Here is a 12949-nt window from a genome sequence, read left to right on the forward strand (position 1 = left end):
GGACGTTGTTAGTATAAGTGGTATTGAAACAATCTAAACAATACTGTTAGTATAAAGACATTAATAAGAGTTATGATTCTTCTAGTTCACTTTACGGTTTCGAATACAATTCCGGCTACAAGCAGCGGAAGTGAGCTCTGAAAGACTTACAAGCCACGGCGATGGTTCCCTGTAAGTTGTACAAAGTGTCCTTTAATACGATTTTTTTAAATTCCTAGTCGATAAATGTAACGTATAGTTGTGTGCTGCGCCAAAAATAGTAACTTGGTAGAGTCACACGTGTATTGTAATCTTAAGGAGTGATTCTAAAAACAGAGTGTAAAATGAGGCTTGTCATTTAGCAATAATGACGTTCTTTCTTAGCAGTGCATCGATTATTTATTCGATTCCCTGTGGTATGTTTAGTTAAAACGGTCCTTTGCCCGTGAACCCTTAGTCCACTGCAAGCTTTCGGAAGCTGCCAATGGCACCACCGGCCACATCATCGAGCATAGCATGCCGTGAGTAGGCCTTGTTGTGATCCAGATCGATATCCATCTTCTCCAAGGTCAACAGCCTGTCCCGGTATAGCTCACACTGCTCCCGGAATGCTTTCATGTGCTCACTTTTCGGTATCTTGCCACCGTACTCCTTTGGCAGCATCTGGCGATCGATGCTCAGTTCTTTGGTGAACTCGTCGAAATCGCGGAATACCTGAAACAATAGCAAACACTTTTCATCAGGGACCACTTCGACAGCAGGGATTCACCAAAAACAAAAAAAAACTCAGTGAGACTTGGCGCACCACATGACTTCGCTGACTTTCACGTACCGCGAAACGTTTCCGGATTTTGTCGCTTAAAAAGCCCACCATCGCACTCACAAACCACATTGCCACGGGTGGTATATTGACGGCGTACAAACCCTGACACCGGAGCGGTAACCCATTGTTGACGAACTTGGCCCACTGTTTGAGCGCGATGAGCGAAACGATGCTCTGATGGGCGAGCGTCACGTGCTGCATATCAAAAATCATGAACCCACCGGCACACTGCACTAACGAATCATCGGAGTAGGCCTCTGCCAGCAGGATGTGCATCCGGTGACTGTGTTCGATATTGTAGCGCTTTGGATCCAGCAGACCCCAATCGGTCATCGTCACTATACACCCATCGGCGGTACGGTCCAGCAGTGGATAATTGAAACCAATGTCCGCCAGCTGACTCAGCTCGGGATCGCGTATGTCGAGTCGTTGAAACCAACCAGGATGGATCATGCGGGTAGCCAAATAGGCCTCGAGTGTCTGTGACGCCCGCAGGAAGGAATACTTCTTGGCACGCAGAAATCGTAGCAGGAACCGGGCGTCCGTACGGCATCGTCGAATGTGTGGATGCTTTGCGATCCAATCACGCATCTGCTTCAGATTCTGCTCTCGCACCAGTGGATCTTCACGGAGCTTTTCGAGTGTTTCGGCGATGTTGGCCAGTCCCGTCGGTTCTTCAACTTCATCGTCGTAAAACTCCGGTACCTTCTGCAAACTGGGCACCGGTAAAGGTTTCTGTTCTGGTTGGCAAGGCATGCCTCCTTCGATCCACTGTTCACAGACCGCTCGTTGGTGCACTACTGATGGGGTTTTCCGTGCTACTGCGATCGATTACGATTCCCGTTAACGGTGAGGACGATTGCATGTGATCCCCACCGTTCAAAGATGAACGTCCAAGGCCAATTAACACCACGATACGACTGGAGAAAGACTGAGAGCGCTGAAGTGATCGAGCGATCTACACTGCGTTTGGGGGAACATCCAGTATCTGGTGGTCGATGATCTGCGAAAGCACGAAATAAAGAGGGCGCAGAAGATGATCAACAGAGCCGAGCCTCAGCCAAATTTGGGCCACAGTCTCGGAGAGTGGAGCAGCAGCCGGGGTGCAAGTGCTGGACTTCAATGTTAAGGACTTGGTGATAGTAACCTAAAACGTGCTTTCTTGCCCCAAATTTCGTACACCAGCTACCCCAGCGAAACCTGTCCGGGGCTACAAACCAAAGAGAATGGGCGAATCGCCAGTGCCGACAACGAGAACGAGAGGGCGAGTAAAAGCCCCCAGCGGGCTTACCCAAATGCAATTGCAGTGGCGGCAGATTGGCCAGTGACCGAAGCTGCAACTGCAACTCTCACTTTGAATGAGACGGTTGTCCTTGAATCTCACAACCTTTCTCTTTTTTGCAAGCTGCTGAAATCTATCACATCACCATGTAACCTGCGCTTTACCATCGGAATTGACTTGCTCAGCCGCTCTGCAAACATAAATTCAACTGCAGTTGGTGATGGGTACAAAGGGTACAATTTTTATGATTCCGACTAGTGAAAAAATCGATCAGTAAAATCGTCTCTTTTCGATTGGTTTACATTTTTTTGAGACGATCTTCGTTATCTGCTTGGAGGATAAGGTAGACGTTCTTCGATCGAGAAGTGTAGTAGAGCTGATGATTCTGCAAAACAAATTGACTTCATTACGATGTCTGGCGCAATAGTATACCGTAGTGAACCAGTTTTGAGTAAATGGTGAGCGGTTATTCTGCAATGCGATTCGTGCGTAGATTTGCTCATCAACGAGAATTTATTTGATCTTCTTACAAGAAAAATGTAGTGTCTGCAATGCCTTATTCTAGCCTTTCATTCACTTTCACCTGGTATTTGACCCAGGTCATGGTCATCCTTACAAGATCCAGGTCAACTACGACGGCATGTTAAAGGCTCACGTGGCATTGTAAAGTTTTATCGAATTGCAAAGGAATTCATCTTTCATCACAACAAATCCATCGTTATCCATCGTTCCTAGGCGTTCCTGTTTACTGTCTGCTTTCAAGCAATCATTCAATTCATCTTCAAGTAATTATTCACTCTTCTACAGACACTGCTCGCCTGTCTCACTCTCTGTTCCAGATCACCTGTTTGTAAATCTACGATTTCAAAACCTTGGTGTACTGCATGTAAGGAAACAACGAGGCGAACGCCATAATTCATCATCTCGATTCAAGATTTGAGCGATGCGTACATATCAGCGCATATAACAGTACAATGGTAAAAGTTACCTCATGAAAATCCCTCCTCTCGTGTGAAAACTATTGGGCAGTCATGGTTTTACAACGATCATGCACGACGATGGTTTTACAACGATCAACAGCAGGTCTTTAGAAGTGGCAATGGTCTGATCCGACTAAACGCATGTCTCCATTGATATCTCGGTAAATTGTCTCTGTTAGTTTTATTGGGCTGACTGTTGTAAAATCTCCGCTTAGATCTATTTGAGAGATTGTTGTCCCCTCACAAGCAGCAAATAGGGCACGAGCTCTACAAGGACTGTACGAGTTGCGGGTAATTTATCGTCGAAATTAATCTTTCGATGGACGAACTAAATACTGAAAGAGAGAGGATCGAGCTGCGTTGTGGGTTGGCGGCTGTTCACAACAACAACTCTCGATTCGCACATGCTGGATCGTCGCGATCGATTGTTTCGATCACCACCGGCGATTGTGTCGTAAAGAGCGAACACTATGAGCGTAGCGAACGTTTTCGGAGCACGTTTGCTTATTAAAGAAGGACACTTTAGCACAGCTGGAGAATCACCAGCATCGATGAATTGATGAATCTGAACGATCGGATGGCACAATGATCCACATGACCATAACCATTTTTTAGATGTTGCCCATGTTGATCTTGAGGCGGTTCACGTTCGAGAACATTTTATTCTTCGTCATCCGTTTGTACGTTTTGAGGGCCTTGATGCACGAAGAAGGTCAGATCGAAATTGTGCGTATAAGTACCACCATCCTGATCCCGCATTCGCAGCAGCATCCATGCTGGAGAATCCCCTAATGCCTGGGCTACATGCGGTCTACAACAATAAACGCCCAAATTGAATATTTTCGAAACTTGCCCGGCCACGAAAATTCGAACTTCCGCATAAAACCATCTCACTATGGGCAAAATGTGAACAATTTTCTGCCCAAAAAATCCATGAGAAGATTGCTCACTATAAATGGCGCTCGGTTTTGGTGATTACTTCAAAATAGTTAAGGTTTTATCTTTTCTTCCAAACTAGAAAAGAACGTTGATTATCAAATTGCATCTCTTTAATTTATTGATGCTTAAGGAGCGATGTGGTATCTGATAATTGCTTTAACATGTAAATATGAAACTTCAAACTAGAGATTTTCGAGTGTTGGCTACCATTCTTTGGTATCGAGTTTTCGTTGCGCCTAGACAATTTCGTTAGCGCAACGAATATTTTCTCTGTGCAGGAACAACCTTGCTGAGCGGGTCACATGCAGGGTTGTATCTGATCCTACGAGATTGGTGCAAAGCAAAGAATTTTGAAAATGGCAATTTAAGAAACAACTCCTTTTGCTTGTTTATCGAAGATGCTCTATCTCTCGCATGGGTACTTTTACCTAAAATTATAACTAAAAATGATTATAACAAAGACGCTGTGTAAAAAGGTGCCTTTCCAATTAAATATTTAAAGTTTCCCGATGTGTGGCCACCTTTTCGGTACGTATTGTCGTGCGTAGGGTAGGACAGATTCTCTCGCGTCTCTCTCTCTCGGAATTTCTATTGTTTCTCTCCCAGTTCCGTCGTGTGGTGCGGTAGCGCCAGGGTTGATGCTGTAGCTGCTCTCATCCGAACGTGTCGTCGCGCAAACCGGATCACCTGCCCCCAGGTTCGTCGTGATCGTTCCCTTTTCATCCCTTTTTGGCCCTGTTTCCACCGGAACTGAAACAAGAAACAATAATAGTGCATTGTAGTGACTGCTGTCGTCCAACGGATGGTGTGAGGTGGCCGCTGTGAGCGCGAGTTCGAACGTTGACGTTTCCGGATCGCTTCCGCGCTTGCTCGGGCGGTTGCTGCTGCTGCAGCACGGCTTATCAGCTGGCCACGAACGGCCCGATTCCCGGCACATTTCGGAACGGTGGCTGGCCAAGGACGGTCGACGGACATTCTGCGGTGCTCGGACTGCGTACCCTTTCCCGGTGATTCGTCGTCGTCGTTGGCGCCATGGTGCTGGTGCTGTTGTGGTGGCTGGTTTAGCGGAACACCCACTCAAAGGTGCCCCCGGGAGGAGTTCGTCCCCTGCCCCCTCGTCCGGTGGTTTCGGTTGTTCCGGTTGTGTTGTTTCGTCGGCGACACTCTCGGTGTTGTCATCTCAGTCGACGCCGCCGTCGTGAGTCATTTCTATTTCTTCCCATCCCATCGCCTCCTGGGAGTGGTGTTTACGTGCCTCGTTTGCAATTTACCGGGAACCGGGAACCGGAGTCGTTTCAGTAGGCTACTATCTCGTCCGTGGACCTCGTGGCCAACTTCAATTCATCGTTGTTGCCGTCGTCGTCATCGTTTGCTGTCGCGCACGGTCGCCGATTTTGGCCAGGCAAGGGCAAAGAAGAACGTTGCTCCCGCGCGAAGGAACACCGAAAATCTCGCGACCGGTTTCTGCTCCGTCTCGCTCGCTCTCTCTCTCTCTCGCTCCCATCGCGGTGGCCATAAAAAACGCGTAAAAGGAAGCTGCTGGGTGGGTGACGACGACGACGACGACGACGGTCTAGGCGCGGCATCTCCAAATCGAAGCACGGCGCCGGTTCGCAGCTAGAGGAAGGTCAAATCCGAAACCACCACCCCTCGACCACCCCTCGCCCACCCTAGGAACGGCAGCGAGCTCATCGTCAGCGGCTGCCCAGGGTTCCGGTTTCCGTTTTTGCCGATGCCCAGGGGTCACAGGTGCACGCACGGCATTTAGTGGAGCTCGTGGCGGGCATCTACGAGAAAAGGGGTGTCGTGTGACTTGAGGAGAGGGTTCGACTTCGACTTATCACCACCGTCCAGTGACCACCCCGCGGTTGATAAGCCCGATGGAACCAATTGGCACGGTCCCGCAAAGTGTGTTGTTCCTAATGCTGTCTTCATTCCTTCAATATTTCCTCTTTTCCCTATTGTGTTGTGTTGCCTTTTATTTGAGCAAAGTGTGTTCTTATCGCCTCGACCGCTTTTTGCCTCATCTTTCCCGCAGCCATCTTCGTTCTGGGTGATTGTGAAAGTGTTTTAAAAAATCGTGAATTTTAGTTTATCACCTAGCCACTGATTGTGTGCGGTGTGTGTATTTCTGTGTGTATATTCTATTGGTTTTCGAATCTATATTCCGTGTGCTCCGTGGTCGTGATTGTGATCCAGTTCTCCTAGCGTCATCACAACTGTTCCACGGATCCATTGTGTTCGCAATTCAATCGGCGGCAAAAGTGAAGAATCTTCTCTGCCACCTCCTCGGGCGAATCGTGAATAGTGTCCGCGGCCGGTTTTTTGGAGTGACATACAGAATCGAAAATGGCAAATCCCGGTTCACTGCGGCATCTGCTGCGGTGCTTCGGTTCGAGCAGGTTGGTGTTGTTCGGAGGTTCGGAGCCGCTTTCCCGCCCGTTGCCCGGGAGTCTAGTCAACGGTTTAGCTAGGAACCAATCGACTTCAAAGGTATGTAGTAGGCACATTAAGTTGTTAACCTGTTTTGTGAGGAGAAATCTGTGGGACTCACTTTATTCAACTGGGTTGGCTCAGATCAATTGCGTTACTAAGCAACTTGGGAAAAGCACTTGTTACTCATCGCGATGACGAATGGCATTTCTGATCAATAAATTTTGCGAGGGCAGGCTCTACATTGTACTAAAACACATCATATCAAATATTATGAGATAAAGTTTCACAAGAAGTATTCCTTCACGTCGCTATCGATAGATAACAGAGTTTTTTTTTTGTTATCTTTCTGTTGATATGACGCCCCAAATCTTCACAACTTGCGTTTCTTTGGAATCGTTCGACCCTTCTTTTCAACGGCTAGCGGCTAGCATATTTCGAAGACTCACGACTGAAGACACGACTTGATTGAAAAGGTCTCAAGAGTCAACAAACTTTCGGTCTGAACAATCCTGATATGAGATAAGTAACGCCTTTTTCCAGGAATAACCGAGTTCGGACACCCTGATGGGGCAATATGAGTCTTTTAATTGTCTGATTCTGAAAAGGATTTTACGAAGTTTGATTTAACGCACCAAAAGGATCTGTCGAAAGAGATTTCCCGGAATGCGATCCTTCGCCACTTTGGCAATTACTGAAATTCACACAAAACTATTTTGTATCAGTTTCTTTTGGGGACCATTATTTCAATTAACTTTCAAATTCAATTAAATTAATTGCATTGGCTAGAAAGCAAAGTCAAATACGACTCCTATGTTTATTCACTTTTTGTTCAAATTAGCAATATTCTCCTTTGGCAAAATATCTGGCAATCAAAGCAAATATGCGGACTGTACCGGATGCAAATATTGCAAACACAATACCGCAACATACATGAGGATATCACTTTCAGCACGTTAAAATTCTGTTTACATGCACTATCAGATATCAAACCACCACCACCACCAAACTCTCAACGCGATTTTTTTACTGTTTGATAGCAGAGCTATCTATGGAAAGTAGTGATACAAAGTTTTTTGTCCAATTTTGGGTTTTAGAGTGCTGAAAACAAATTGTTTCGAAGACCAGAGTTTGTTGTTGACTGAAATTGAATTACTTGTCTTACCGCATGACAGTGCAGTAAGCTTAATACATCCTTAGGAAGTCGTTAAAAATGGATGAAATTAAATATTTATCTCAAGTACTAACAACTGTGGTTGAGGATTGTACTATAAAAGATGTCACTATATTAATTTGAGAGCCCTACCTAGGCCTTTAAGAATCAACTGTTATAAATGACTCTTGAAAAGGTTGTAATTAACCTGTATTTTCATTGCGTTTAAAATAGCTTCCTATAGTTCCTACTAAACTTCATTTGTGTAATAGTAAAATTGCTTTAACCTGTGTACAGCTCAGACATGTTTGCATAGTTACCAGAATGTTGCAGCTTCCCGTAGAATGTTCTTTAAAATAAATACGATTAGTCATTGGCGTAAAATAAATGGTTGCACTACCTGGCACTGACTGCCAACGGCTTGTTAAAGCATTTCCGAAAGGCTAAGCTAAACGGACCTGAAACACACCCTGCATGTAATTCGACGCTTGTAAACGAACACCTCTCTCAACTACCGGTAACGGCGGCGTATGCCCATACCACCGGGCAATGGAAAATGATCCATTTTTCATCTGCACCCCACACACAACATTGCATCGTCATGAGTACACTGCCAACGACGCCGATGACGCCTTTGAACGATGTTTAACGTTTGTCATTTGACTCGCCCTCTTGGAAGCATCGGCGGAACCTGTTGTTCCTTGAGACTTTTCTCTCAGTCCGGTCCGGGGGAAGTGGAATTGGGCGATCAGGATATCAATTGCGTCTCATCCCACTCTCACGCACTCGACTTGTGGCGGGTGGCAAACGATCGCCGGATTCTAGGGAAGCTATTTTCGGTTCCTCCGTCGCCAAGTTTCTGCGAGAAAAGCGAGGTGACAGACAACCAAAATAAATAAATTATTTCGCTTTTTCTTTTGGGCTGGCAGCGGGAAAAAATGCATTTTTAATGGTTACTTAGTTGCGCTGTTGTGGTTGCGGTTAAGCAAAGAAAGAATCACTTCAATTTATAAATGTCTCCCCTTTCCTTTGCTTGCAGCGCCTCAGATCAAAGCTATCAATTGATAAATGCGTGTGGTGGACAGGGAAACATTTGTAATTTTCTCGCCGAAAAAAAATCTCACCTCAAATGACGTCATTGCGGGAGGTGGAAAATTGAGGGTGTCTAATAAATGTAATCATTTATTATGTATCGTACCTGTACTCCACACGATTCGTATTCGACAGTTGAAGCTGAATTTACGAATGTGGGCTTACTTTCACACCTTCCCAGCATCTGGTGGGCCAGCATGCAAATATTGTTGAATTTAAATACGCAGCTCTCCATCTCTGACCTGACAGAGGTTCAGCGTACCAGCTGCTGCTGCTTCTGCTGCTGCTGCAGCCAACAACCATCATTACCACCACCAAAAACGGGAGCATCCGAAAGCGAGCTCTCCGATAAAAATAGAAAACCATTCCCCAAACGCGCGCCAACGTTGCGTCGTGTTCTGTCTGGTTTTTTGACTTTGTAAAACATTAGTTAAAAATCGAGTGACGACGTACCGGTTTCGAGGGCTGGCCCCAAATGGTGGAATGATTTTTGGGGATGTGAAAAAAAAGCAAAAAAAAAGAAGAAAAAAACGCACGAGTGGGAGTGTGTTTGCGTCACGGAAATTAGCATAGCGTGGGTGGGCCCCGAGTTTAACCCGCTTCACATCAAAACATGACATATGTTTGGGCAAGTCTGGGTGATAAGGATGCCGCTGCTCGCATATGGATGGAAGGATAAGACCGACCTCGGAGCGTTGACTCTCCGATGTGGATGTTTGTTATGCTTTCGAAGCCCTGGTAACCTGGTATCACGATGGTTGATTATTCTTATAATCCATATGTGTCTTTTTCCTTGCGAAACAAAACAGAAAATGAGGAACCGAAAGTCTCGTTTGCGAATAATTTTAAACGAATGAACGATGCTTATGCTGCGATGTTTCGTTTCGAGCTAAATGCTAAACCGGAAAGCTAATATTATTGGAAGAAAAACCTAACAGCTGCGCGTACACGTTAATCTGTTTTTATGACATAATTTATGATATCCAAAAAGCATTGATGTTAATGCCTTTCAACGGGAAGGGGGCTCTCTAAGCACATTGATTAAAAGAGGTTAGTAGGGAGAACAGATGGCACTCCCATCTTATCTTGATCACGTTCGATTCCGCTGCCAATATTGCGAAACATGGCCACACCGGTTGTTCTTATCACTGTGAAACCCTCTCAACACGTTCCCTTTTCTGCTATCATGCCCAAGGTCTTCCTTTCGATGATAAAAAGATAATAACATCGGAAGCATCACTCAACCAGAATGTGGCAGACGGAAAGGTTCGGCAAAAAAAAACCCCCGGTAAACTCCACTGGCCACAACCTCTCTGGCTACCGGGTTTACCCTTTTCTGAATGCCGCATGGATTAACGTCGGCGATTAACACTTGTTTTTGGCACTTCTGTCTCATCTTTGGCGTGCTGCATTTGCTGACCGCCAGTAACACCATCGATGCGGCATTCTCCGACGCCAATAATTCAAGAAAATGCTGCTAATTGTTGTCGAAATGGCACCGAGTCGCTATTATTACCAGCAGCACCAGCCGCAGCATGCCTTTGAACAAAAGTTCAATTGAATCGGTCGGCGATGACGACGGTGGGGCGCTCTACTGATTGGCACGTGCGCCCCATGCCACACGTCTGTTGGCGGCGTCCAAGGGTGTCCTTGAGCGGCGGAACTGCTTTACGGGTCGCAGCACACCTGTCAACTGATTTTCGATGCCGGCGCCGTCGTCGATCCGCAGCGCCTGATCTGCCTTTTTATGCTTTTGCTTGCAGCCCCATTGCCATTATTTGTTGGAGATGGTCCCTATTCTGGCATTTCATCGCTTTATTGCCAAGAAGAAGCTCGAAGCGTGTGTTTTTTCCCCGGAACCCCTGTGCCGGATTTTTGGGATTTTTCTCCCCTTCTCCTCCTTTTTCTGGCAACATTAGCCCCTTCCTTGATGGTTGTTTTTTTTTTACCCCATACTACGGTTGGTGGGGTGGACAGTACAGTAGCTTTTCCCGGGGAGCGAACCGAATAGATGAGCTCTGATAAACGCAACGCGAAATGGGCGTTTGGAAGGACGCCAACATAAAGCATAACGCAGCAGCAGCAGCAGCAGGAAGTCCTTGCGCATCCTTGGCGTGCGCGCAACATTCGTGTCAAGGTACAAGGTACAGGACCTGGTGGTGCCAAAAGTGTGACAAAAACACACGAAAAAAAAAAAAGAAACACAGATTCGCGCGGACAATATGCACCAATGGAAACCAGAATGTGTATTCATTGTATTGATAGCCATACACAGCACGGCCATTAGCATCAAATGTCCACTTTAACAACATTATGTTGCACTATGGATACCTTTTGGCCCACTGGCGGGCCCACGTTTCCGGTTCCGGTAGCTGACCCGATAATGGATCAATTTCAAAAATAGACTTTCTGTCCTCGATCGACCTCTCAGGACAAGGGTAGGAAATGAGGAATTCTGTTTTTTTTTTTCGAAACAGTTCCACCAAAACAGAGAAGTGCCGGGGGCCGGCCGGTGTGTGGTAATGGGGTTAGCGCCATTCCATTGGTCTGGTCTAGAATCTGCTCGTTGCCGCTGGTCAATAAATCATGAATTATTCAATGGACGAATGGACATTTTCGGTTCGATTTGTTCGATTTCTCCTTGCTCCACGGCGCTCTCTGGTACAGATTCGTGTCCTTTGTCGCACTTTTCTCGGCTTTTCAGACCAACAGAAGAGTTTGCACGAAATTGGTAAAGTGACTGGAGTGAAGCAGCCAACCAGCGATGTTTGCCGAGCTTGGAATTAGTGTTGTTCGATTTGGTAAAATGAAGAATTGGTTCTCCATTCCAGTGGACACCATCCGGTGATGATGGTTGATTGCAACGAGAGCAGCAGTCATTGCTGCCCTCCCGTTGCACAGCTTTCACCACTTTGCGCATAGGGACCAACGATTGAGAGAATGTTAATGAGATAAATTGGATCTGCTGTTGTGAATGATGGGTTTGAGCAGGACGCGCGCGCACTCCTCATCTGCCTGCCTGCCTGTGTTGTCTGTGCAGCTCAACCTCGTCCTGTGTCAAGTGACGTTGATCCGAATCGAATCTCATTTGTCTTTGGCATGGGCGGCAGACAGGCAGGGCAGGTGACATCATCTTCGGGGCATCATCATCAGACAGAAGTCGAGTCGTTGGCCTGTTGTCCTGACAGGTGTACCGGATCGTCCTGGAGTAGAATCCAATTGTTCCTGTCGCCTGCTTCCTGTGGAAAAAAAAACACAGCCTCCTCAGGTGATGTGCCACACCGGAACACCGAATGACAATCAAAGCAAGCGCCAAGTGTGGCGTTCGTAGGCGTTGCTGTCCTAGCAGCAGGTTGACTGTTAGGGAGAGAGCGAGAGCATAATGGACTCACCGGTCCAAGCTGTCGTGTTATTGAAAAGATGACAAGTAAATATGATGCCTGCACTTCCGTTCGGGGGGGGCCGACTGTTTTCTCGGTATTTTCTCCAACCTTCCCACATCACATCCTCTAAGCTCCATTCCCCGTACCGCTGTTTATTGTTATGCTCCATCTTTCCTTCTGGGGTTTTTTCCCCCGATTCCGGCCCACCCGTAGTAGGCGAAGGTGTGGTGCGTGTATGGTGTTTTTTGTTGTTGCAATTTTCGCCTTCCTGTCACCAACCAAGGTTCATACATATTTTCTCCGTTACGCATTTCGCGGGGAGTTTTCGCTTTTCCGGGGAGAAAAAAAAAACAGAAAAAACTGCCATAAATATTCATGCCTATGGGGCGCCGGGCGGCGAGTGCCGGGCGTGCGGTTTACATTTCTTTGCGGTAATATGATTTTCCAACTTGTGCGCGCCCCGCTAACCTTCCGTGAATGGTAGAAGGTGTCGTCATATAAACCGCATGGAATAGAACGCCAACGCTGCTACCGGCTGCTGATGCTGTTATTGTCACCAAAAGAATCTCTCACCCAGGCCGGGGAGGTGCGAAGTAAATGAAATGGCGGAAATTGTATCTACATTTCAATCAAGGCTTTTAATTAAAGTTTCACTAAGTGAAATGCCGTCTAGGGACACGCTCCTGGTTGGTCCTGGCCACTCTGCTAGAGATAAACAATAAACCGAGCCGAACGATTTAATAGACTGCGGTATTCCGCAGACCACCACCACCAATCGATCGTGCGCATATTAATGGCCAGTTTGGTTTGGCTTTGTTTGTTTGCTCATTTTCCTCCTTTCTGTCCTTTTAATGCAAATTTAATTTGCATTCGCCCTCGATTTAT

General features: G+C 46.5%; 2 protein-coding genes across 6 annotated transcripts in view; one reads left to right on the top strand and one right to left on the bottom strand.

Annotated features, from left to right (window-relative positions):
* Positions 1 to 394: 394 nt before the first annotated feature.
* On the bottom strand, positions 395 to 1558 carry LOC126576636 (clavesin-2-like). The gene is made up of 2 exons (XM_050237942.1): positions 812 to 1558; positions 395 to 693 (listed from the first exon to the last, which is right to left on the bottom strand). Exons 1-2 carry the CDS (start codon positions 1556 to 1558, stop codon positions 433 to 435), a joined length of 1008 nt encoding a protein of 335 aa, XP_050093899.1. The 3' UTR covers positions 395 to 432.
* Positions 1559 to 4595: 3037 nt separating this feature from the next.
* Positions 4596 to 12949, top strand: part of LOC126578935 (calcium uniporter protein, mitochondrial) — a 100048-nt gene continuing 91694 nt past the window's right edge. The window contains exons 1-2 of one of the 5 annotated variants that reach the window (XM_050242017.1): positions 4596 to 4700; positions 6042 to 6496. In XM_050242017.1, coding sequence (XP_050097974.1) covers positions 6353 to 6496 — 144 coding nt within the window. In that variant the 5' untranslated portion in view covers positions 4596 to 4700; positions 6042 to 6352. The other 4 variants (XM_050242018.1, XM_050242015.1, XM_050242016.1 and 1 more) reach the window with 4 other exon arrangements.

Source organism: Anopheles aquasalis, chromosome 3 (assembly GCF_943734665.1).
Source record: "Anopheles aquasalis chromosome 3, idAnoAquaMG_Q_19, whole genome shotgun sequence".
Classification (NCBI taxonomy): Eukaryota; Metazoa; Arthropoda; class Insecta; order Diptera; family Culicidae; genus Anopheles; species Anopheles aquasalis.

What these genes read in the sequence shown, in the direction of transcription:
- LOC126576636 (XM_050237942.1), bottom strand. Translation starts at nt 1,558, where the DNA reads ATGCCTTGCCAACCAGAACAGAAACCTTTACCGGTGCCCAGTTTGCAG. An exon ending in AAATCCGGAAACGTTTCGCG is followed by an intron (nt 694 to 811) that starts GTACGTGAAAGT and finishes CTATTGTTTCAG; the next exon opens with GTATTCCGCGATTTCGACGA.